Consider the following 27,533-nt stretch of genomic DNA (forward strand, 5'->3'; position numbering starts at 1 on the left):
CGGAGAGCAGCATAGTGTGAGTTAGATGATAGTGTAGTGAGAGGTAAGGAACTGCACCAGAGTTGACTGCCTAAAATTCTAAATGTGATAATAGGAGTGCCGGAGATGAGGGCTGACATAAAATGGAGAAGTACCAAAGTATAGTGTATAAACTTAGTAGAGTGTATCATTCATCGTGTTTTGACCATTAGCTATTTTGGTATTTACGAGATGAGCCTAGAAAATCAGAAAGATGATATCTCACACATGACTTGTGGTACTACTAGCGTCAATAAGCATTTGGAGACCAGTGCTGAAACTAGCGTGGGTTAGTTGATTAGCTCTCAGAATGTTTAGACGTGAATGTGTCAGGTGTTCAAGCATGGCAGCAGGTTGCTGCTTTAATGAAGTATTAGCAGACTTTTAATACATTTAGATATGATTGGTAATTCTGCATATATTACAATTAACTTTTTTTATCTAACATCTGCTAAATAGTCAGTCAACTCACTTAATGTCTAAAGGACAGCCAGCCTGTCTACAGGCATCCTGTGCCATACAGACACAGAATCCATCCTGTGCCATACAGCCATCTTGTGGCGTACAGGCAATCAGACGGTTCAATTGCATTTTAAGTCCAAAATAACATTGCCATTTCACAATAAGCATAATATATGATAAATGGTACATAACTTTATAGAATTAAAATCATAACTGTGCATATTTTATATAAAAATATTTAATGAAACTTTCAGAAAGCATCAAAATAGATCAAAATAATGTATAGTATTTGAAAAAACAACACAGAATATTTCTAAAGCAAGTTAGTAAAGAACTTTTACATTTTTGCAACTTTTTAGAATAGTAAATAAACGACTGCACTGTCTAGGTGATGGTAAACTGCGTTTGACAAATAATTTATTCCTGGGTGTACACAAATGGTATATCTTTACCACCTTCCCAGTCTGCCATAAAGTTGTCAAACATTTCATTCTGCGCAACAGTGAAATAGTTTTTCCAGTCTCCAATGACACCTATAAAATGCATACACTATGTAATGGCATAATAATAACATACAAATATAATCCGGAAAGATTAATAGCAGACTAATCTATGCTTTCAAGACAATATGGCAAATAATAAGTGTGCAAAGTTTAAAATGCCTTAAAATGTTTTATCAATGCCTAACAGGTCAATAGGCAGAGACTAGGAAGTTTTTAAAGATGTGATTGGGTCAAACTTTATTTGATTTTAAAAGAAGGAATTTTTGTCTATCAGTTGATATGTGATTTGTTGTGTTAGGCAATCTCATTGTCAAAATATTTGAAGATTAAAATAAAAAAGATTGATCGCGGTAAAAGCACTCAGGAAAAAAAGACATGCCCAGACTTGCCCAAAATGATGTAACTAGTGATACAACCTGTCTCTATCTCTCGTATTCACATCGGCTATTGCGATAAAAGTCTAGCCTCACGCGGATCTATTGGCATATATTGTATTTTGTATTGGCTCATGTTGGCTAGAATAAAAATTTTAATCCAGCTATAGTTACATTGTTATAAATGTCTCAAACTTTTTAAAGGAAATTAAAAACTTGTCATATTAGCTTCCTCTAAATGCTGTGTAAACATCTGAAAACCGACTACCAATTCTACCGGTCTACGGTAATTATGTCAAGCAAACTAAGTAAAATAAGGTCTTTGTATCGGCACAGTTTAGTTGCTACCCACACCGGGAACTAGTTACTAAGTAAAATAAATAAGCAGCGTCTTTGAAAAGAATATGTTCGAATATATGGCGGAACCAACTGCATCCCTAAAAAGTCATGTAAGGTCAATATTATCGAGTCATTATTGGTATCAATTTGTAGAAACAAATTCACTGGTCACATTTGATCAGCTGATTCAAGTACTAAACAAATGGTTGAGCTATGCAAAAGTACCTGTCAATACAGCTCTGATTACACTTCATAAATCTATCCATCAGACAAGATTTCAGCACAGGTGGCAACGGGGCTATGATGTATTCAATGTTCTGCAAATCATGTTTGCATCATCTTCAACAATATTATTTTATTATATAATTTTTACAAGCCAAACAATTTTTACTGCGGCATAAAGCTTTTATTAAAAATATTCATCTAAGTTGCGGCCAATCACATAGTTTTAGCTCATATAATAGGACAAATTCATCTACTGCAGCAAACTCAAACAAAACATATCATGGTTTATGCAGCATACATTCAAGTCTCTCTTTTCCATTTGTGGCAGTTTCCACACTGAAAAAACTTATCCGCTGGTGGGATCACATAAACATCCTGTAATCAATAAAACAAATGCAATAAATATAATATTTTTATATTATGTCATTCGTAGATATGTCAGTCTAATGCATATCTACTGAAAGCTTTCAAATTGGGAGTTAGATAGATTGCGAGTGTTATTTTAAAAATGAATAAATGTTTAACAAAAGCATAAGTACGCCAAGCCAACGATTCATAGCTTTGGTTCTGGAAGTTAAAGATGTGCATTGATCAATCGATTTTCTTCACTTTCTACAAGTGAGAAGTGAACATAAAGTCTAATCATAAATCTAATTCACTAGCTAAAACTGCCAAAGAAAATTTGAAGCAAATATTATAGCTAAGTGAAACAATAAAAAAATTATGAAACGATGATTAGTGATAGCAAAAAGTTATAATTTTAATAATTAGTAAATGTATTCATGAGTACTAAAATTATTGCCTTTAGTGTATTTAACACTTGTTCATCAATCTAAGCCATTGTATTGCTAAATGCTATAGATTAAAAAGAATCCGTCAAAAACTCACTGTGCATCCGTATCTCGCATGCGTGCACAAGAAATTACACTATAGTCTCAAACGGGGAAATATAATCTGAATTTAAACACAACAGTACATGTTTATCTATAGGAAACTCAAAGTAAAAGATAAACTTACCTCTATTCTCCTATCTTCCTCTGCAGCATAACACTGCTGATGCCTGTCAGCTCTAACTATAAGCTGTCTGATCCAAACTTTAACAACCTGATGCTCAGAAAACTCAGAGTCGCCTTCACAGGAACTGGAAGCATTGTTACAATTCTGTTGTTCGTCAATAAAGCGTGTCGATTAATTAATTAAATTAACAATGTTAATTAATTTAGTAAATACCGATGTCAGTGCGATTTAACGATAGAGTGAAATCCCTAACTTCGAGATCACAGACAACGGGTTTTATGAGTGATAATATTTATTATGACCTATATAAAATTTTCGTGCTGATGATTGGCTAAAAAAAAGATCTTATCTTATGTTTATTGCTCGTGGACTCTTTTTACATGTATCACTCGTTATGTCACGAATGAAGCACCCGGTTGAATATGAGCGTTTTAAAAGATGGCATCATTCAAATGCTTATACCTCTAGACAGGGCTAGTCTACAAAGACAAAAATGATATCAAATTGTAGCTGATGTTTTAGCCTTTTATTGGTCTTTATTTAATTTGATCGAATTTTTTGACGCAACACATCTATGAAGTTTAAAGATAATAGAACTCTACTAGTCTTATTAAATTATACTTATGCACCAAATAAAGATTATAAGCCTAACATTATTATTCTTGATATCTGCCATTCTAGTAATAAATAATTTAATTTGTTGCAAAACTTTAAAAATTAGACTAAAAAAAGCGAAAAATGCTTAACTGCAAATGAACAAATTGTGTCAAATAGGTAGCTGGCGCCTTGTTCAGTGTTTATTTGTAAAATTAATTGTGAGCAGACAACTTTATTTTAAATCAGCATCGTCAACTCAAAAATGTTTCCATTAGTCAGCTTATGTACAAACTAAAAGATATACATACTACCTTAGACAAAAAAATCTTATTTATGTTTACTATATTATAACTGAGCAATAAATCGGTATATCTTTAGCTAAACATCTTTAGTTTGTATTGCTGAAGACTTCAAGCCTGTTGCACACACAAACACAACCATTTTATACCACTAGTGGAGCAAGCTAAATGCCAGCAAAACTTACAACTGATTGAAAATTAACACAAATTTTTACATGTTATTTTAGTAGAATCTTTAAAGATTTCCTATTTTACGTGACTTAAAACTGTCACCAACAGGCTAATTTAAACATTCATTGCTATTCAAATTTTAATAATCTATTGTACATTGACAAGTAGCACTACGTCGTCATCACCCCTTAGATCTGTTATAGTGACAGTTTTAAGCTGAATTTCATCTAGAATGTAATTAATTGTTGATTTTGCACATCCTTTAAATGCTCTCATTATATCAATAAGTTGTAGTCTAATATGTATTGTTAGATTATAATTGAATAGGTTACAATGTAACAAGTTTAAACACAAGAAAATAATTTCACTAACTAACATGTTGCACCAAAACACCAATTGTCAAATACTAAAGGAACAACACTTTATTGTATTGTACACTTAAGACTATACAACCCACAATGTTATGAGGTTCAGTTTATGGGATTTTAGAATCAGTAACAAACCATTAATCGTATATTACCTTTTCTGTAAATTCGTACAGTTGCTTTCTTAAGTTTTGTAAGAGTCTCTTCAAGGTTTTTAGGTCCAACCTTGAACAAAAACAAGCAAGTGTATAGAAATGCTGTAGACATCAAAATGTACAGAAAATTATCTAGCTTATTATCAACATAGATGTGCCAGTACAGTAATAGTACTGTTGAGTTAAAATACTGTCACTGAAAACCAAAAAAGTACTATCATAGTAGCTCATCAGAAATAAGCCATCATGTATGATAGTAAGTACTGTGGAAAGTGTTTGTGCTATGTTAAGCAGTTGCTGTTGCCGGACAGGTCAGGTGCAGCTCTTTCTACCGGCAAATGTATAGCTCAGTACAACCTGTCTCCGGTGGAGATGCACGCAACTTGGAGGGCAATCCATTGAATTTATTTAGGTGCAGTGGGGTATCTGTCTATCCTGACCAAACAAACATTGTATCAATTTCAAGGAATCTGAGGTGGACCGGTTCAAAATGAGGGTGTGATAACCTTGCGACAGAAATCGACAAACGGATCCTCTGATCAACCACTGAAGCCTACCTTGCCTGCTATACTATAGTCTATTGTATGCCGAGAGAGTGAATCTAAGAGAGCGATAACTGGTTTTACTTCAAACCATATTAGAGACAGCTATTGCATGCAGTTCTTTGGTGAATATGATTAGAAGACAAACACACCAAGCCTGCCGGAACAAACAATGTTCACACTGATCATTTCCAATTCCATACTGCAGCTAAAAGTAAGCTAGGATGCAGGAACAAATTATTCTTGCAGAAATGAACATGAGAGCTCTGTTTGATAGCGCTGGAGTGAGTAGACTTGAGTGACAGACAGCACTCATAGCGAGAAAACTGTATATAGCGCAGAAATAACTCCCATCAGTGAGGCCTGTCAACGGTATTATACAAATTTAGTGCATCATGGATATACGCTTTCTTAGTAGCAAAAAGAAACAAGAATGCAGAGAATTCGGAGTTGGCTTTGTTGTTCAAAACTCACTAATTCGGTAAATATAGAGGAAGATTCTTCACCTATTAGTGATAGGATAAGGATGATATATTTGCCTCAAGATATTTTTGTTACAATTCTAAGTGTTTTTGCACCAACAACAATAGATCTGGAGGAGAACAAGGAATAATAATTCCGTAGCCAATTGCGACAAGTTCTTTTTAAGGTCTACAAAAAAATAAAGTTGTTGTCGCTGGTGACTTCAATGCAAGAGCCGGATCTAGAAAGAGCTGTAAGTTGAGACTACTCAACTTACAGCTCTAGGTCTATATGTAGCTTTAGGTCTAGATTCCACTCTACCATGGTACTAACCTTATACTACAAAACAGATCCAAGATCCTTGACTAATTTGAGATCAGTTTGATTAATTTCTCAATTTCTTAAGATTAATGAGTGAGAATTTGACACCATTGAAGAGAGACATAAGGACACATCTTTGTCTGGGCCCCAAACCTGAAAGAAATAGTAGATGTAATACAAAAAAATTTTGAGCTTCATGAAAATGGGGTAGTCTGACAGAAATCTGAAAATAAACTGGGCAGAGATGATAGTAAACTTACACCAGCTGATTTTCAAGGTTTGGTCAGATGAGAATGTGTCTCAGGACTTGAGAGATATCGATATAGTGTCAATATTTAATATATAGAATATTCACGAAGATATATATTTGCTCTCCATTGCTAGAATGATACTCTCTGATATATTTTTGAATTGTATCAATAAACACATTGTACCAACACTCACTGCATGGAGGCTTGAAAGCCCTTGTAGCACAGAGAGGGAACAATTCCAAAGAAGTTGAGGCTGCAAATGGTGTAAAACAAGGACGTGTTTTAGCACACGTGCTCTTCTTGCTTTACCTTTTGGTTATGTTAAAAATAGTTTCTAAAAATAGCATGTGCTGTTTTTGTATTCAGACCAGACAAAATGCAGGCTTGTTCAATGTTGCACATTTGAAGGCTTGAAGGAAAACATGCCAGAAGATCATAAAGGAAATGCTGATTGCTGATGCCTATTGCCTGATTGCTTATGACTCCAGCAGTGTGCAACGACTAACTGACTGATTTTTTTGGCTGTGGAAAATTTCAGCTCAGAAATTACAATTTGAAAGACAGAGTGCCTCTCTCAACCAGTTAAGAATCTCACAGTTACGTGAACACTCGCTGTTATTCACATACAAAAAGAGAACATAATACAGTCTAAAACTTTGTAAGTATTGGGGGTCATACTTTTTGACAGCACCAGCTAGAGAGTGAGCTCATTTTTTGCATGAGAAAGGCTGATGTAGCTTGTGCTCTAAATTGAGGGAGAGACCTTGAAAATATCACCTCGTTTCAGCAAAAGTCAAAGGTAAAGTCTACCGTGCTGTTGTTTTGCCTGCCCTCTTATATGAAGCCGAACCATGAACATGACATACACATGGATGAAGAAACTTTAGGCGTTCTTGACGAAAAGCTTAAAAAATATCATAGATTGTTGAAGTCCCAAATAAAGAGAAATATACAAAAATGGATGGGATAGAGAAGAATCTGAGAAGGATTGACAATGTCCAGAGGAAGGAACCAGGCTATTTATCTCAATGATTTTTCTACTCACAGCTTTGCTCAAAATCTTAAATTTGGAGATGGCCTCAACTTTGGTTTAAGGATGTAGTACAGAGAAACCGAAAGTGGCAAGACATAAAGCTAATATTCTTGACAAACTGCTGGAGATCAGCCAGTCTTTAGAGCAATGCTCTGAAAACCATTACCAATAGAACAATCATCTCCATCTTGATGGATTTCTGATGATGTTGAAGGTGATGATGTGTATCCCTTGTGTGAATAGAAGTTGACACTCGTACAAAGTACGATTTCTTTTAAAACTAAAGTGCTAGGAAGTCACCGTGAAAGACTGCAGAACTTTAGTAGTTATGAAGGTGACATGCAGAAGTTTAGTGAAGGTGAGATGCCCCGCTTCACAAACTCTATTGGTCGTTTATGTGATTAAAAACTAGTGTGGACCATTACCAACTTCCAGTAATCTCATACAAAAACTAGCTTCTATATTTGTTACTTCTACACAATTTAATTTTTTATATTACCATTGATTTTAGCATCTCCAATGATTCTTTAGATGGAGGTCCTGTTGTCTTTCCTACTTTCATCTTTTCAAAGTTTACAGCTTCAGCTATCTCTTTCACTAGTTCTGGTGATCTGTTGGTACCCATGAACTCATTCACTTTCTGGATGGTATCGAGAGGATTCTGCAAAAATTTAACATTAAATTAGTCAAAAATTAAAAGGAGAAAACAGGTTCTAATTATGATGCACATTTTGCTAGTCTTTCTTTTTTAGCAAAGCTAAAACTTCATTAGTCCGACAATGTGACAAGCGGTTGATAAGCAACTTCTAGTTGATATTAAACAAAATTTGTTATTTAGTTGTCAGCCTATATTGTTGCATCTTTATATATATATCTCCAACTTTGCCTGTTTTTCCAGCTACGTATAGCTATTAATATCTTGAAATACAGAATCCATATCACGAGAGATTCGATATCAGACCCTCCCGTTTTCCAGGCCAATCCCTAACCAATTAAGCTATACGAGCTTGATGGTTTCATAGGCAATATATGTCGTTTTATGGGTGCAAATATGCTACCGCTCTCCGTTACGACGCAACGTGATAGCGCAATGTCATGGAGAACAGTGGTCTAATTTTATGCACGCTCCATCGCGAGAGCAAGTATAGTTAGTTCTTATTAGTAAGCTTACTCAAATTATCCGTTGGGAGTGTGCCAGGCTAATAGGAAGTGACAGGCAACTACATTACCTCTCATTGTTTATAAGCTGATTTGTAATACCTGTGCAACGTCGGGAATTCTGCTAGACAACACATAAAAGCTTTAGCTACACATTTCCCTCATAAAAAACAATGTGCATTTGCTGTTGCGCATTATTATGTCTGCAAACTACTGCATCGCAAAATCACGACTTCAATTTTTAGTAAACAAATTTTAATTCATTAATTTTGATCGATTGCTGGATTTTATTGCTGGTTTTAATATTAATAACAAATATGTTGCATGTAGTAGAGAGTGACTTCACATTAAATACTGTTAGAAAAACCAGATTAAATGCTTATTAGGCAGCATTACTTCACATATGTTATCTACATGTAGCAGTATTGGATATATAATAACAACAACAATGTAGTACTAATAATAATAACAGTGATAACAAAAAATAGGAATAGTAGTGTATAATATAAGTAGCAAGCTGAATTCTTGTGAGAAAGTTAGCTCTCTTAGCTGTCCTGACTGGCATACTTGGCATAATACGGTTGGAAAAGTGTTTGTTTGAGCATTTCTGCAAATAATGATTAGTCTTTTGTCGCTTGCATGCTTAAAACTTGATAAACTGATATATATATATAATATGTACAATACATACGGTATGTATAATATGTATGATATGTAAAATACATATCGTAGTGAAATACACCAAAACATGATCTATTTAGAACACTGTTATTTGTAAACCTTTTCTTGGTGATGGACCATGCGCAACAAGTGAAGTAAACTTGGCTGACTTTTACATATTTTTATTCATACTTTAAGAGTTTTAAAATTCAAGTTTAGACAGATATTATTTATTTGTAAAAATAAAACAAATGCATACATACAATGAATAATAGGTGATCAACATCTATCAACCATTTTACCTTACCTACCACTTACCATTTTCAAGTCCTCATAGAAAACGAGAAGTATGTTAGGCTCATCTCTGAGAGACCACATGTATTCTATGTAGTCAAAGTATCTCCCATAGAAAATTTCCTTTTCATGGAGAAACAACTCGACAAACTGAGCGAATGTTATGTTTTCAAAAGGATTTAGCTCGCCGTCTGACACTGCTACTGGCTGTAAAAAGAGAAGTATAATTATGTTTCTATATAGAATTAAAACATTTTTCAATAAGAAGTGATAAAATAGACCATTTTTAGTTTATAAATTTTTGGTGAAAACTGCAATGATCTGCATCAGGAGACAACTTTTTATTTTCTCACAGACATTATGGCATGAGTGAAACTCATTACAAATAAATTGTGTGTAAAACTGACACAATAACAATTTTTTTCATTGTTAAGCTTTTTATTTTTAAAAATTATATTGAAAATAATATATAATTGAATTAACAACCGCTGAATTTACCTGCAACATATAGACCAATTGACACTATTTGATAGTAATGAATGATTAGTTATGCTAAAAATGTAGCAGTCTCCAACCCCATAAAAACTCCATAAACTGTCCGAGTGTTAGCTTGTGTAAAGGGTTTGAGTCACTATCATCCAGTAGTGAAGTATTATGTAACTAAAAGTAATTGGAAAAGTTTTATCTTTAGATATAGATGTTTTGCAATGGTTAGTGACTACACGAGCCACTGGTGGTTAATAAATCTTTTGAAATCAATACCAAAAGAATATAAAATGTATTAAGGCTGGTTCACACTATATCGCCGTATTTCGGCGTTGATGCCACAATACTTCGGTGATTGTCGATGATAACAATGTTCACACTAGCACAAACCCATCCGCGTTTGTATCAGGGAACAGTCATCAACATTACGTTCTCATATATAACGCGGTCACCGAAGCATCAGCGATGGGCGTGACCTAATTCATAACAGACCATTGAGACACACGTAAACATTTGCGTTTCGGTTTAGTAGTAAAAGCTAGTACCACACGCATAGAGTGATCGCTTTTGTTGAAGATGGATAGAAAATTAAAACTAAGACAAGTACTTGTCTTAGCATTGCTCAGACGAAGAAACCGACCTAGACAACAGCAGCAAGTAGCAGAGCTTTACACCCGAAGGAGGAATAAAAGAAGATGGTGGGTGCGTCCAGCCTGGAAGAGGAGAAATCAAGAAGGACAATTTAGCACACTCTATCATACATTGCGTAATGAAAACCGTGAAATGTTTTTCGGTGAGTAAATATACATAGGCCTAACAAGAATATTATCATAAACAAAACGAGTCAGTATAAAAAATTTCTTACGTGTCTGGTTCCTGCTAGTCCAACGAGTAGAGCAGAGCAATACATCAAGCAAAAAATTCAGGCGTGATTTATAATCAAGTTATTTACGACAAAAACCGTCACCACCCATTATCGTTACGTTTGTGGGATCCAACTTTCAGCCCACTTGTGATATGAGCCAGTAATTGGAGTTTCATCCCCAATTACATGACATATTTGATCCGTTGTACCATGCAAGCTTGAAACAGTTTCTTTTCATAGTTATATGCTTGAAATCAGAGTAACCAGTAATCCATGTTCTTGTTGTTGTAGATACACTCGCGTGTCACCTGAACGATTCGATCATCTGCTCACCTTAGTGAGAGAAGATATTCAACTGAGGTACTGTAAATTCCGAAAAGGTATTTCTGCTGAGGAGAAACTTCTGGTCACGCTGCGTTACTTGGCTACTGGCGATTCACAACACAGCCAGTCCTTCAATTTTGAGCTGGGCCCCTCTACTGTCCCCGAAATTATCAGAGACACACGTGAGTCCATATGGAATAGAATTGGAGCGACTTACTTCAAGTTTCCTTCCTGTCTCGAGGAGTGGAGTCATATTGCTAGTAAATATGAAGAAACATGGAACTTTCCTCATGTGATTGGTGCCCTAGACGATAAGCATCAGTTCTTCTGAAGTAGCCTTTTAAAGTCCTGATTTACAGCAACAACGGAATAAACAAACAAGCCTTGTTACTATCCATTCTAGTATCTGTAATGTCAGATTTTTTTAAAGGCGTGATTTTTATCATTTTGATTTCTGTCTTTATGCTATATTTTTACTACTCATTGTAGCAGAGAGTATTGTATGGCTCTGCTCACTCGGAATTTGCTGTACAGTGCACATGCTATCAACACTCACACTACTGCTTTGAGAATCTATGTCTACAAACAGACAACTTCTCCAGGTGGTGGTCTCAGTGTTGATAGTTTGTCCCTTTGCACTCAACAGCAACCATAGGATCGAGACTAGGCTGTACTAAGTGTGGGCCAATGTTGTCAAGAATTAAAGCACAATTAAACTTGCACAACCTTCATTATATTTTGTTACAGGGAAGCATGTGAGATTGGAGTGTCCCAAGTTTGGAGGTTCCATGTATTATAATTACAAAAACTTTCACAGTACCGTACCAATGGCCATGTGCGATGCACAATACAAGTTCACATATGTTGACATAGGACATTATGGCAAAGACAATAATGCCAGTATCTTCAGCCAGAGTGAGTTTTATGACATGTTAGAGAATAACAGACTTTTTCTGCCAGAGACGGCACTTGTTGATGAGGTGGACACTCCGTATTATATACTGGGTGACGAGATATTTGCCTTAAAGACCTGGCTCATGAAACCCTATAGTAGGCGCAGCCTGACAACTGAGCAGCAGGTATTTAACTATCGTCTATCTCGGTCTCGTCGCACGATTGAAAATACCTTAAGCATTTTATCCGCAAGATGGAGGATCTTTCATCGCCCTATTAAGGTCGACTTAACCTTGGTGGAGTTATAATAAGAGCTACGACCTGATTGCATAATTACCTACTCTCAACTGAAAACACAAAATATGTTCCATCAGGTTTTGTGGATGGATTCAACAATGATGGAATGCGGCCGGGAGGATGGATGGTGTCGAAGGATGCTGGTAGGTGTAATATGTGTGTGGTGGTGGCGGTGGCATATTCTGCTGTCCAAGTAATTCAGTATATCTTGTCAGCATATCTTGCTGAAACATCGGTATCATTTTAACAATAGCAAATAAAAAATAATTTCTGACTATTTCTCAAAGCAAAATTCTGACAACCAATCAAATCGATAATGGAAAAACCTAAACATTCTACTATGGCATGGCATAATTTTACATTAGCTTTTTAAGGTTTCCGAAACTTTGTCAGAGAAGTCGATGCACAGGTCTCAATACCGAGAACTGTCACTTCTAAAACAGATAACTATGCAGCATAGAAAGCCTAATCATTCTACCATACACAAAGATAATTTTTTTCAATATTGCCACAATAAAAAACTGCTCCCACATTCATACTTTTTACATACCTATGGCGTCCTCGGTGGATGTGGAGGTAGCACAAAGAGATGTTTCTATTAAAAGGTTGGTATGATTGCCATCAGTAGTTGTTGTGCTAGATTGTTCTTCGATGTCAAGCTTTCTTTTTGTCCGTGCCGGTTGTTGTTGTAGGTTGTTCGACGTCCCATACTTTGTCTGGATAAATGGAGCCAGCCATCACATATGCTCGAGTTCAGAAGTAAATGTTACAGATTTCCTGCCAGAGCCTGATGCCGGTTTATTCTTATTTAAATATCGACTGAATTTAGTCTGCAGCGTTCCATATCTGGTAATAGCTACATGTACTTGCAATTCTAATCGAGTCTTTCATGCAATCTCTATCCACGCATTACCCTTTTTATTTCTATCTTTGAAATCTGAGCAGCCTCTATCCCACACAGCTCTGTAACTTCTTACAATTTCCATAAATTCCTCGTCGTTGATTTGCTGTTCCTGGTTGATATTGGCGCAGTCGGTTGCTTCCATATTTATTTGTCTTAATTTCGCTCGGAAGAATCGTACTGCAGACCCACGTTTTAGCCAAATACTAGTCCCGCAGCAACTATCATAAACAGAAACCACGCTATCCGCGATTGCGGATTGTCTTCGCCGAAATGGTTCACATTACACGTGCTGTCGTCGATGCTCCGTGAACTATCGGGAAAGTTTGACAGCTGCAAACTTTCTCGACGTGTCCGCGATGCTTCGTCAATGCCATCAATTCATGGTTCACATAATCGACGATGAAGGCCGAAAAGGAAACGTCGAGATACTGCGATATAGTGTGAACCAACCTTAAGGCATCCAGCCGTGCAGAAAACAGTATTTTTACATGCTGTTGTTACTAGAAAAGTTATAAACTACATACCTACCTGTTTATTTGATTTAACAGCTAAGCACTTTATTTTGAATACTTATGCTGAAGGTAATGTATAATGTGGCCTTGACACTTGTGCATAGAAAGACCAAAATAATCAAAATAAAATGATGCTATCAACGAGGCATCAATTTATCTTGATGCCCTCAACATAAGTTGGGGCTATTGCTAGTACTGAACTATTACCTCTGTTGAAATGTAACAGTGTTGTGTTAGATAGGGACAATCAACAAGGTACTTACTATGTTCTTGTAAAGATGGTAGAACGAAACACATGTGTCCTTGGGGTTTCTCATCACTACAAACATAGAAATGACAATACAGATGTTTAGTTATGGAAACGTGAAGCATTTATGTAGGTGATAGCCAGCAGCATCTTTCATTGCACTTACAAAAGTCTTTAGACGACTTCTGGCAGCATGTGTACAGAATTTATAAAAATAGAATTATTTCATAAAGTAAATTAGTTTCAGAAGTCGAATCTTATCATTTTTGGCTCACAATATTTTGTGCTACTATCAAAATATATTGCGGTCTATCCCTGTTTGTGTATTTGTTTTTTTAGCATACTTTGTAAGATCCTACGATTTCTTGTTTTATTACAAATATTTATATAATATTTCATGTCAAAAAAGAAAATATGCAAGACAAATGGAAAACAGATAATAATGTTTGTAGTAAAGTGGTAGACAAAAAAAAGGGTAAAAACGACATTTCAACACAAAAATTAAAAATACATGCAAATTTTTTTTAAATGGAGTCATTTTTGAGACCTATCATTCAAGAGCTATCTGTCATGAGCTATCTGTCATGAGTTATTTGTCATGCGCTATCTGTCATGAGCTATATGTCATGAGCTATCTGTCATGAGCTGTCTGTCATGAACTATCTGTCTTGAGCGATCTGTCATGAGCTACAGGTATTAAACCAATCTAGATATTTCCAAAACTTTTGGTGCAAAACATGCTGTTAGCAAAAAAGTGAAAATACTATTACTAAATATATAATTGATATATATTGATGATAGACCACTTACCAACAACAGTCTTTGCTTTTCTGTACTCCGCTGGAAGGACGTCAGTCCTGTAGTGAGTGTTGAGGACTCGTGGTGAAGGGAATGGTTTAATACTGAGGCTGACTGGAGAGACATCTATCATTAAAAGAGCTTTTGACCCTTGGATGTAGTCAGCTGAACCTTTCAGTAACATCATCATAGCTTCCCACATGAAATGAGTTCCTAAGTATACAACGTACCGACATAGACTTGGGTTCATAAGTCATATGTAGTTTTTTAGAATGATTGAAAACCAAAAGTAATGCATTCCAGGAAAGTTTACATTACATGGATTTGATGCTACGCAAACAGTAAAATACACTTAAATTGCCTAATCCGTTCCAAAAAATTTTCAAACTCACCTCTTTGGCTCTTTAAACAAGAAAAACACTAGCATTAACTTTTTTAATTTAATGACTGTACAGTAGCTGTTGTATTATCGGTTTGTAGAAACAAACTTTTTTTTCTAATCACTTTCAGTCAGTTTATGGTCCATGTTTATGCTAATTTCTCTATAAGTTAAGGGGAATACAGTGACACCTCTCCAATGTCAATTCACATCAGTTTCTGCACTTTTTTCTAGACAGCAAGGTCTATTTTGCAATTGACAATTAACAAGAAATATTTTATATGTTAAAAATAAATTGAAACAAAAATATATCTTTACTATAACATAAAAATATAAGCGATGGCCTGTCTATCCGATGTCAGGGTTAAGATAAAATATAGCTTTTATTTAACTCGTGACATTAAGCTTGGTATACTTACACTCTGAAATCCATACCACTTGACCGCCTTGAAATAGTTCTGAATAATTGCGCTGCTACTTATTCTTTGAGATTTATTGACAACCAGACAATTTCTCACAACGAACTCAACTGCCAGAGTACTAGTATCTAATACAACGTAATATAAATTACTGTATGTGCCATTTCTCTCCAAGTATAGCAAGAGAGAAAACTATTTTTAATGACAACTACGAAATTTTTGTTATTTAACTCAAGTTTGAGAACTTGCACTGACTTGACACTTTCTGTTATATAGAATTTCTTACATAATGCGAAATAAAAACTTAGCATAAATTCATGACGTTATGCGAAATTTACGTTAGGTCATAGGATGTTTACGTTGTAGAAGTGTCTACTGTACATCAGTTTAATTGGACTGAAACGTTTTTTTAGAACTATTTGACACGCTTTAGCGATCTTGTAGTTTTTAACGTTATTAGGGAGAAGCTTTTAAAGCAACATGCTGTGCAAGATATTAGCAATAGTTGATATCAACCATCAATGATAACAGCTAGTGACATCATTATGCATGTATTTTTCTTCTGAGTGCTTTAACTGCGATCAAGTTTTGTCAATTTTAATCTTGAAGTATTCTGGCAGTCAGATCACCTCAAACATCAAAAACAATCACAATTGATAAAAAACACTAATACTCTCTTCTCCAATAAAATCTACTACAATTTTGTATAAGTTTTTCTTTAAGGCAAAATGCTGTCCGCTACAAGACTTTGTCATTAATAAACCAAAACTATTCATGTCAACCACTTTCTCTAACACTGGCTTCATCTCATTACAAATTCTGTAAACATATCAGTTTGAATTCTTTGACATAATGATACGTTTGTACATGTATTTATAGCTGCTTGACCTTGGCTTTATTAGATATATGAACTATGAACTTTCTGTCTGCAAAGTATTGGCTTTTGTAGTAATATCGATACTTGCTGGTTGTGAGTAGAATGCATGCATGAATATGGGTTCGTTTGCAGTGTAAAAGCCTGTGAACTTAAGAACATAGGAGGCTGATAGCATAAGATCTTGGGTCCTCACAATGACACTTAAATGCTGTTGATAACAAAAACACTTCCATTTTGACGGTGTCACCTAGACATCAACCTCAAATCTTAAAGTCCCTCACATCAGATATTCTAGATCATGACCTTTGCTAAAAGGGCAATGGCACACACCATTCTCAGAAAGTTACTTTACATTGCTTTTTAGTTGAATAAACAAAATTCTTTAAAATTTGGAAGTTGAAAGAAAAAAAAATTGACGAATGCATTTGTCAGTCTATGATGACTCTCTATCTGGTTCAAGCATCACATGTTTAGACCATAAATGCAGCTAGAGCGCAGCTCAAAGAATAAAACCGCCATCCTTACCATTTCTGTATAAGCAAAGGGGAATGCACATCTTCAATGTCAATTCACATCAATTTTGGAAATTTTTCTAGACAGCAAGGTCTATTTTCAAATCACAAGTAATAGGAAATATTTTATATGTTAAAAATAAAGTAAAACAAAAATATATTTTTACTACAACAAAAAATACAAGCGAGGGTCTGTCTATCCGCTGCCAGGGTTAGAGGTTAAGATAAAGGATAGCTTTCTATTCAACTCGTGACATTAAGCTTGGTATTTTGTATACTTACACTCTAAAATCCATACCACTTGACCGCCTTGAAATAGCTCTGAATAATTGCGCTGCTACTTATTCTTTGAGATTTATTGACAACCAGACAATCTCATAACAAACTCAACTGCCAGGGTACTAGTATATAATACAATGTGATAGAAATGAATGTATGTGCTGTTTCTCTCCAAGTATGGCAAGAAAGAAAGCGATACTTTTAATGACAACTACGAGATTCTTGTTATCATTTAAGTTGAATTTGAGAACTTGCACCGACTCAATACTTTACGTCAAATGGAATTTCTTACGCAATACAAAATAAGAACTTAGCATAAATTTATTACGTTATGCGAAATTTACGTTAGGCTATAGGATTTTTACGCTGTAGGAGTGTCTACTGTGCATCCGTTTAATTGGACTTTGAAACATTTTTTCATGTAATATAGTACACATAAAAAAACATTTTTTATGAAATATGTGACACGCTTCAGTGATCTTGCAGTTTTTAATACTATTACGGAAAAGCTTTTAAAGCAAAATGTTGTGCAAGATATTAGCCATAGTTGATATCAACTATCAATGATAACAGCTAGCCACGTCTTCATGCCTGTATTTTCTTCTGAGCGTTCGAACCACAAACCAGTTATGTCGATTTTAATCTTGAAACATCCTGGCAGTCAGATCACCTCAAACATAAAAAACAATTGTACATGATAGAAACATTCTGATACTTTTTTATATAATCTACTAAAATTTTGTGTAAGTTTATCTTTAAGGCAAAATGCTGTACACTACAAGACTTTGTCATTAATCCAAAACTATTCATGTCTATCCTGTTGCCAAACACTGGTTTCATCTCATTATAAATTCTGTAAACACATCAGTTTAAATTCCTTGACATAATGACCCATTTGTAGGCCTACATGTATTTATAGCTGCTTGACCTTGGCTTTATCAGATAGATGAACTATGAACTTTCCGTCTGCAAGCTATCAACTTTTGTAGTAAGATGATACTCGCTGGTTGCGAGTAGAATGTATACATGAATACGGGTTTGTTGCAGAGAAAAGCCTGTGAGCTTAGGAACTTGGGAGGCTGACAGCAAAAGATCTTGGATCTTCACAATGACACTTAGATACTGCTGAAAACAAGAACGCTTCCGTTTTGATGGGTGCCACCTAGATATCAACCTCAAATCTCAAAGTCCCTCACATTAGATATTCTAGATCATGAGCTCTGCTAAAAGGGCAATGGCACACACCAGTCTCAAAAAGTTGCTTACAATGCTTTTTAGTTGAATAAACGAAATTCTTTAAAAATAGGAAGAGTTGATGGAAAAAAAATTGAAGAATGCATTGAAGAAAGTTGTCGTCAGAATAGTCACTTTTAAAATCACTGTCGGTACTTTTAAAATCACTGTCGTCACTTTTAAAATCACGTTCGTCACTTTTAAAATCACTGTCACCTTTTTCAAGTTGGTAACCCAAACAACCTCTTTTCTCACATTCGTTATTTTAATACAAATATCCATTCTGGTGGCACTGGGTTGCATTAAAAGCTTGAAACTTGCTCAGTTTGAACTTCTGCTAACCAAAAGCATGGCTCAACCAGCGACCTTCACAAACTTATTAATGATGTTTGGGAGCATTGCTGATTACTCCGCGAAGAGTGACAGCCGTCTTAGGTTTTTAGGGCTACATTTCTTGTACTGAAAATAGAGCGAGATTGTCTTTAATAATCACTCTCAGTCACAGACTTGGAAACGGATTTGCTGTCAATGTCGTGGCATTACATTGCTGTTTACTTTAATTATTTGGCAGTCTATAAATGCTGGGACAGATGCTTCAAACCAAAACTAGTGAAGTTTCGGTTGAACGTGTTGATTTATGGACAAATAATAAGTTAGTAAAGGTACGGCTACGCATAAAAATTTTTTCGTTGGTTCTAACCGAAATCACGAAATGATTGAAACACACAGAGTTATTCTGCGCTGCTAGAATCGTGCTAGCGAGCACGAATCCAGCAGCTTTTGCAATTAGTATAGTCCAAGAAACGTATAATTACACACAATAAAAGTATAACGGCAATTCAACATAGTACACACGATGCAACTGCTTAGATTGCGTTATTGTATGTATTTATTGTTTAGACGCTATAGCTACAAATTGGTTATTTTTCAATTGTATTTCCTTTTTAGCAGCAAAAGTTTTGTGGTAGAAAATGTTGCCATCTTTAGGGCAATCAAGTCGGTTGCATCATATTTACTATGGTGAATTTTCTTAATATTTTTCTTGCGTTTCGCATTATGTTCTTGGACTACATATATCTTAAAATTTGCTAGAGTCGTGCTCGCTAACCAACAATAGTGCAACTTAAACAGTTACATCGTGTGTTCTATGTTGAATTGCTTTCGTACTTTTATTGTGTGTCGCGATACGTGTCTTGGACTACACTAAATGCTAAAGCTGCTAGAATCGTGCTCGCTAATAATTTGTTTACGTAATCTGTTAAAAGCGTTTCGTTGACGAACTCGGTGGGCACGCACAGCTCAAATAATTTTGTTAATTTCGACCGATTAATTCTGCGTTTTTCGTGATTTCGGCCAGAACTTAAAACTAACGAAAAATTCGTTACGTGTAGCCGTACCTTTAGTAATCCTACTTACACAATCATCGTCACCTACATTGATAAATGGTTGTCTTGTCTGTCACTTTTTAAATATCCCTGTCGTCGGGTCGTCAGAATCGTCATAAAACATGGGAAGACCCCCATTTATGTCAGTCTATGATGACTCTCTGTCTGGTTCAAGCATCACGTGTTTAAACCACAAATGCTGCTAGAGCTCCGCTCAAAATGTAAAACCGACATCCTTACCATTTTTAGAAAAGGTGGCTAGTAGGAAGTCTGAGTCATTCCATTTGTATTCTTCCAAATCACTTCGTACTTTCGGAAAGACATCCTTGTTCATAACAAGAGCAGCGACCTTTACAGAGCCATCATCCCTTACAAAGTATTGCCCTGTCACAGCTCCAGACAGAGGATGAAGGGGTAGGGCTGCCATGATTTCTCTCTACGAATAACAATAAATAGTACATTTACCATGAACGTGTTGCAGCAATATTGAGTTAAATCGTATAACGTCTGCTTAGCTTACAAACATTCACATGCTTGTAAATGTTTTTGACATGTTTTAGTGATATTGTTGTATCTATTGTTAATCTCAGACAAGTTCCTAAAGTCAAAAGCTGTTAACATATCGATATTAATAAGTCTAGGCAGCTTAATCATGTCTATTTCAGAGTGTTGACTATACCCCACTGCAAATTCTGTCGACATCTCTTATTTAACGCCAATTTTAAATCAGAACTTTAAACAATTGCATGCCCTTAGGCATGTTTATAACTAATCGACCCTAATTTTATCAGGTAGCAAGCTGTGAACTTTCTGTTTGCAACTAGCCAATTATTTGAGTATGATTGACACTAGCTAGTTGAAAGTTGAAGATACGCTAGTCTATCAGTCTGGCCTAGAACCACTCGAGAAATCAGAGATGGAATTTGATAATTTCGGCACACCCTTTTTGGCAACTTTTGGCCCGGGGACATTGTAATCAATGTTGTATTTATATCATTGTAAATATTTTGTATATGGCATTTGATTCATTAATTCATTTTCTTTTTTTTTTGTTTTTTGATTCACATAGCAGTATTAGAAATAGATATTATATGATGTAAATATGAAATATCGAAGGAATATTGTTGCAATACTCTTTAGATACAAATACAAGCCGAAAGCAAAATTAAAAACACTGAAAAAAGGGAAGAAGGAGAGGAGAGAGGAAAAAAAGGAGGAAGGGAAGGGAAAATTTTTGCTGGTATACTGTTTAAAATAAAGAGTTCCCACGTATTTTTCCTCCTGCGTGAGGCTTTCAGTGGGAAAAACCCGATCCGATAGTCTAGAACTCTATTTTTACCATAAAAGCCTGTGAACTCAGGTAACTACTGTCATAGACAGAGAGATAAGGTTTATTTCTATGGTCTTAGATTACTGATGTTTCATCATAACCATGCCTGTGTCATTGGCTTGTCAAGTCTGGGGAAAATATTAATCCCCCTAATGCTAATTGGTCAATCTGGTATTTCATCATCCTTACTAATTAGTGTCTCACTACTGTAATGTTTAGATCACTTGTTACTCAAATAAACTACGTGATACATGTAAAACTCGGACATGGCGCTGCGAGTAGGGTATTGAGTAATAAGTAAAGAGTGTACCCGGTTAAGTTGGAAAATGAATTCTCTGAAACCTCCAGCTAATTTAGACTTTGTGAATAGCTCCACTGCATGGCCTGAATGGCTGAGGAGATTTAATAGATATAGAAGTGCGTCGGGACTGGATACGCAACCACCAGAGAGACAGATTAATACGCTCATTTATATAATGGGTGAGGAAGCTGAGAAAATAGAAACTCAGATAACAGTTAGACCACCTAGGGCAGCTGCTGGAGATATAGCTGAAGAGGATGAGGCTGCCACTAGGTATGATAGAACAGTAGAGGGGTTTAGCAATTATTTCAACCCCAGAAGCAACCATCTGCATCATGCCGTTTTATTCGGATCTCGGGTACAACAACCAGGAGAAACTAGCGAACTGTTTATTCGTACTTTACATGATATGGCTAGCAAATGTGAATGGGAAGACCGTCACAGAAGCGAGATGCTCAAAATGAGGTTACTCGTCGGCATGCAAGACAAATCTTTGTCGAGAGAATTACAACTGGACCCTGATGTAACCTTGGATACTATCAAACAAAAAATGCGAGCCAAGGAAATTATCATGAACAATCAGAAAGCGGAGATAGATGGTGTGGTAGCTAGCAGCAGCAACCACGTAGCTGTTGCCGCAATAAACAAAGATGGTCGGAGACCGAGATACAGTGCTGGAAATCAAAATTCTGTTACAACCTCAAATTTCGCAGCTAAGTCAAACCCTAGTAATAACTTTATTAGTGAGTGTAAGTTTTGTGGTGGTTCTCACGCAAAGGGCCGTTGTTGGGCATATGGCAAATCATGTAGAAAATGCCAAAGGGTCGGGCATTTTGCGAGAAAATGTCCTTCAACCATACATGCTGTTTCACAGGATGCGCAGGCATCGCAGGAATACGAGGAAGATGATCAACTTTTCTCAGTAGCCAATATAGAGAACAATGTCGATAGTATAGGGCATAGTAAAGTGTCTAATTTGAATAAGTGGATTATTGACATTAGTATCTGTGGTCATTCCCTGCAAGCAAAAGTAGATACAGGGGCGGAAGTTAGCGTGATGACAAAGAGGGTGTTCTTGTCACTAGGTTTTGATAAGGTTGGGAAATCACAGGCTTCACTGTCTGGGTTTGCGGGTCACCGGATGAATGTTATTGGGAGGAGGCGCCTCACCATTGTGCTCCATGATGGCAGGAAAGTGTCCACCATGTTTTATATAATTGATGGTGAAAGTGATATGGTAACCCTAATCGGAATGCCTGCTATACGAGAGCTAGGGCTAATCTCAGAAATCAATGAGGTCAAGATGCCAAATAGTAAGTCTAGCCTAGAAGTAGTAGCTGAATTTTCTAAGGTCTTTCAAGGGTTAGGAAAACTCAAACAGGAAGTCAATCTAGAGCTGAAAAGTTCAGCAGTAGCCAGAGCAGCACCCCCTCGTAAGGTTCCCCATGGTGTTAGAGATAAGCTCAAAAAAGAGCTGACAAAGTTAGAAACTCAAGGGGTCATAGCAAGAGACACGGAACCGAGCCAATGGTTAAATCCCATTGTGATAGTTAACAAGCCTTCCGGAGATATTCGTATTTGTCTCGACCCACAATATTTGAATACCCAGTTAGTCAGGAGTCATTGTATGTTAGACTCTACCACTGAGATTTTTGCCAGAGTTTCACAGTCTAAGTATTTTACCAGTTTAAATGCAAATCAGGGTTTTCATCAGGTGTGTTTAGACCGTGAATCGTCCCGCCTGACATGTTTTCTAACGCCTTTCGGTAAGTATCGATACCTCCGAATGCCAATGGGCATATGTAATGCTCCAGAAGTTTTTCACCAGCGAATGGGTGAAATTCTGGGTAACATCGTTGGTGTAGAGATATATATTGATGACGTACTCATTCACGCACCCACTCTCGAGAAGCATGACTCCTTACTCAAGTTAGTTTTAGAGCGTTGTGCACAGGCAGGTATTACACTCAACAAAGACAAATGTGTTGTGGGTGTTCAGCATATCACATTTTTAGGCCATGAGTTGTCGGCAGAGGGTGTCCACATATCCAAGTCTAAGGTAGAAGCTGTCATACAAATGGTCACGCCGGAAGATAAAAAGGCTGTTGAACGATTTCTTGGTTTCATAAATTACCTCGCAAAGTTTGTACCACAGATTTCGGAGCACACCCACTCGCTGAGGCAGGTTTGCCGGAAAGGTTCGGAATTTTTCTGGGAAGAACCCCAGGCTGAAGCGTTTGCTAAAATCAAACAGTTGATCCAACAGGCTCCAGTTTTAGCATACTTTGAGGAAAGCAGGCCTGTTGTGCTATCTGCTGATAGTTCGTCCCACAGTATCGGGGCTGTTCTGACGCAAGACGGACGCCCTGTTGAGTTTGCAGCAAAGAGTCTCACCGAGTGTCAGCAGCGGTACTCACAGATTGAGAAGGAGTTTCTAGCATTGATGTTTGCCTGTAAAAGGTTCAAATACTATTGTTGGGGTAGGGGTAAAGTAACTGTCGAGACGGATCACCAACCGCTTCTTGGTTTATTTCGTAAGGACATCAGTGAATTGACACCTAGGTTGGCAGCGATGAGATTAGAGGTATTGTCTTATCCGATTGAGATCGATTTACAATACAGGCCTGGTAAAGAACTTGTGTTGGCGGACACGCTCTCTCGGTCTTGTCCCCCCAAGTCCGATTGTTTTGAAGACCTGGGCAAGGATCCTCTTTTGTATGTGTGTTCGCTGGTCATCACATCGGAGCAAACAATGGAAAAGTATGTCAAGGCTACAGAGCAAGATGAGGAACTGGCAGTAGTTAGCAGGTATATAGTAGATGGCTGGCCAAACTGTAGGAAGATGTGTGCAAGCCGAGCCATGGCATACTGGAATTTCCGGAATGAGTTATCTCTGGTTGATGGTGTGGTGTTTTATGGTGACAGATTGGTCATTCCTGTTGCATTGAGAGTGGAAGTGTTAAGCGCATTGCACCAGGCTCACCAGGGGGTGACCAAAACACTGCAGCGTGCGTGTCAAACGGTTTTCTGGCCCGGAATAAAGAGAAGGATTGAAGAGATGGGCTTAGCTTGTGAGTCATGTCGAGAGAAGGAAAGCAATGAGAGACGAGAGCCTTTGATCTCCGTATCTGTGCCAGATTATCCATATCAAATGGTAGGTATAGATCTCTTTTCTTGCCAAGGAAGAAACTTTCTTATGATAGTGGATTATCTAACAAAGTGGCCAGTGGTTAAAGAGATGCCGAACGGGACTTCTAGCTGTGTCGTGATTGATTTGTTGAGTGAAGTTTTCAGTGATTTCGGGACCCCAGAGAAGATAGTTTCGGACAATGGTCCTCAGTTGGTTAGCTATGAGTTTCAGCAGTTCTGTAAAAATAGTAAAATTGAGCATACCACTAGTTCCCCATTGCATCCTTCTGCCAATGGGCAAGTTGAGCGAATCATTGGGACGGTCAAGGCAATGATGAAACGTTGTAGGCAGGACTGGCGAACTGGGTTAACTGCAATTCGAAATACTCCGGTAAATGAACATGTGCCAAGTCCAGCTATCTTGCTACAGGGTCACACCCTCAGGGATAAGGTGCCTGTATCACAGGAGAAGTATCGGGTGAAAGAGTATAACCTAGAGTTAGTCAGGGAGAACCTGACTCAGAGACAGATAAATACCAAATACTTTCACGACAGTCATAGTGGCCCAGAAAAAAGTACGCTAGATGCAGGGCAAAGTATCCACTTTAAGACAGCAAAAGGTCCGTGGAAAGCAGGTAAGGTAGTGGAACTTTGTAGTGACCGATCTTACATCGTAAAAACAAACGAAGGTTTAACATTTCGTAGAAACCGAAAAGACATGAGAGAGTCTAGTGTAAAACAATTTGAATCAGTTCCATTGACCCAGCATGTGCCAAGTGTATCCATTCCTATAGTAGATGCTTCACCCAGTAGTGAGCCTAAGGAGAAAACACCAGAGTCAGTTAGGGGCAGTGCAATGCACATGGAGGTCAGTGGTGGGCTGCCGACTCCTGGCCTTGATCCGGTGACTGGCATTCGTAAATCGGGGAGGGTTACACGCAAACCATTGTGGATGTCCGATTATGCTATGTAGGGAGGCCACAGATGAGAATGTTCATAATCTTGGTTAACTACTATTTTACAACCAATACACCGAGGGTGTACACTTACTTTTCTTTTTTTGTTATGTTAAAAACTAATACTTTTTGATCCAGTTTGTTTATTAGTTGTAAAGGAAAGGAGATGTCATAGACAGAGAGATAAGGTTTATTTCTATGGTCTTAGATTACTGATGTTTCATCATAACCATGCCTGTGTCATTGGCTTGTCAAGTCTGGGGAAAATATTAATCCCCCTAATGCTAATTGGTCAATCTGGTATTTCATCATCCTTACTAATTAGTGTCTCACTACTGTAATGTTTAGATCACTTGTTACTCAAATAAACTACGTGATACATGTAAAACTCGGACAACTACAAGCCTTAAGGTAAATAATTACACATAATCAAGAAACAACATAATGCTGTTGAAAACCAAGAAATAGTTTTCTTGGCTGGGTCTTACCAAGACTGGAACAACGGATCCCATGCACCAAGTATTGCGTACACAGGTACACCGAGCGTTGCGATAGGCGACGGTGAGAAGAAAGAGAGAAGGGTATATTACAAAAAAGCACAGCATCTCATTTACTTTTAGAAATGCTCTCAATTGAAAATATAGCTCAAATAATCTAGAAATCAAAAATTTTATCACTTAAAACACTCACCTCTTCTAACGATATACTACAGCTTTAAAAAGACACTTTCGGGCGGATACGAACGTTTAATGCAGACCTTTAAACATCGGGATTCAATATAGATATAACGGGTTCAGGACAGGCTTGTGCAATGAACTTTTGATCTCGTCGTTGGATTGGCTACAAACACGTAATTACCAAAATGCAAAGGCTTTGGGATTTCCCTTCAGTTCATTAGCTAGTCTCATTCCACCCGTCGCGGGCGTTTCTGTTAAAAGACATGGCGTTTGATCAACGAGAGTTCTTCTGCCTCTTCTGTTGAACTATTTGTAAACTGGAGAAAAGGCATATAAAAGTGTGAGGTTTTCAAAGCCACAACAATATTCATCATAAAGTAAGTCCAATAACAACAAAAGACACTATTACTCGATTCAGTGTTGGCAGTGTTTCACCTGGCCTAGTCACTAGCAGCTTTCTTCTTATACAATTCACTTGACACTCACTGTACGGAGTGTAAGGTATAATATTATTGAAATCTATCAAATGTAATGATCATTCTTTATGCAAGAATTGTTACATGCTAAAGATTGGAAGGCCTCTGATACAGTTACAATAAAGCAATATATGTAAATATATTTTGGTGGTCCATATAATTTCACTGGTGTATAGCAACTTCGAGATTATGACATTACATTTTGCCAATATAACATTTTGCAGTATGAATACCCACCAATGTTTAGCCACCACCTCGTTATGTTATGCCCACCACCTCGAATTAGCCATGCAGGGACACAGTTTTCTGCTAACTCGGAGCAATGATATACAGCAATGATATATGAAGGGGGGCTGTATATCATTGCCGGGAGTGCAGGTGGGTTTAGAATGTACACCAAAGTAGTATCATTTATTGACGTTGATGCTAATTAAAACTTGTGCAGTAGCGCTGACACTATGTTGATTCAGTATATCAGAATATATGATGTTGTTGATGTGCACTTATGTGTATGCAAGTGTTTTACTTCATGATGAGTAACAAAAAGAACATATACAATGTAGGCGGAAAATGTTAACACACAGTTGTAAGAATACGGTACTATGAACAGCATTTTAAAAGTTCCAGTGTTCCATAGCACTGCAGCAATTTTTGCAGAATGGCCGCTCGTGATTGATGGATGTATTTGCAGGTATCTAGTAAAATAGGAAATTACGAGTTTGGTTTATTTTTATATTTAAATGTTTATGCCAAAAATCTTGCATTATAAAACATCAAACTCAGAGGCTCAGCTTTAAAACCTGACGAGGTTTCTTATTTGCCAGGTTGTTTAGAACTTTGTATTGGCACTTTAGCTTGTAAACATTATTTAAACAGATAATTCCTTTCTCCTTATTTTCCAAAATTTCAATGTTAAACTGGGGTTTGTTGCATTGTTACTTTTTTAGTGTTATCTTAGACTATTTTTATGGGGTTTGACTTCTACAAATCTTCCAAAATCTGTGAAT

General features: G+C 36.8%; 1 protein-coding gene across 1 annotated transcript; it reads right to left on the bottom strand.

Moving 5' to 3' along the window:
- Positions 1-633: 633 nt before the first annotated feature.
- On the bottom strand, positions 634-14,757 carry LOC137405439 (sulfotransferase 1C2-like). The gene is made up of 6 exons (XM_068091701.1): positions 14,586-14,757; positions 13,792-13,847; positions 9,271-9,453; positions 7,634-7,795; positions 4,526-4,595; positions 634-1,013 (listed from the first exon to the last, which is right to left on the bottom strand). Exons 1-6 carry the CDS (start codon positions 14,755-14,757, stop codon positions 898-900), a joined length of 759 nt encoding a protein of 252 aa, XP_067947802.1. The 3' UTR covers positions 634-897.
- Positions 14,758-27,533: the final 12,776 nt, after the last annotated feature.

This window comes from Watersipora subatra, chromosome 9, assembly GCF_963576615.1.
Source record: "Watersipora subatra chromosome 9, tzWatSuba1.1, whole genome shotgun sequence".
NCBI classification, from domain to species: Eukaryota; Metazoa; Bryozoa; class Gymnolaemata; order Cheilostomatida; family Watersiporidae; genus Watersipora; species Watersipora subatra.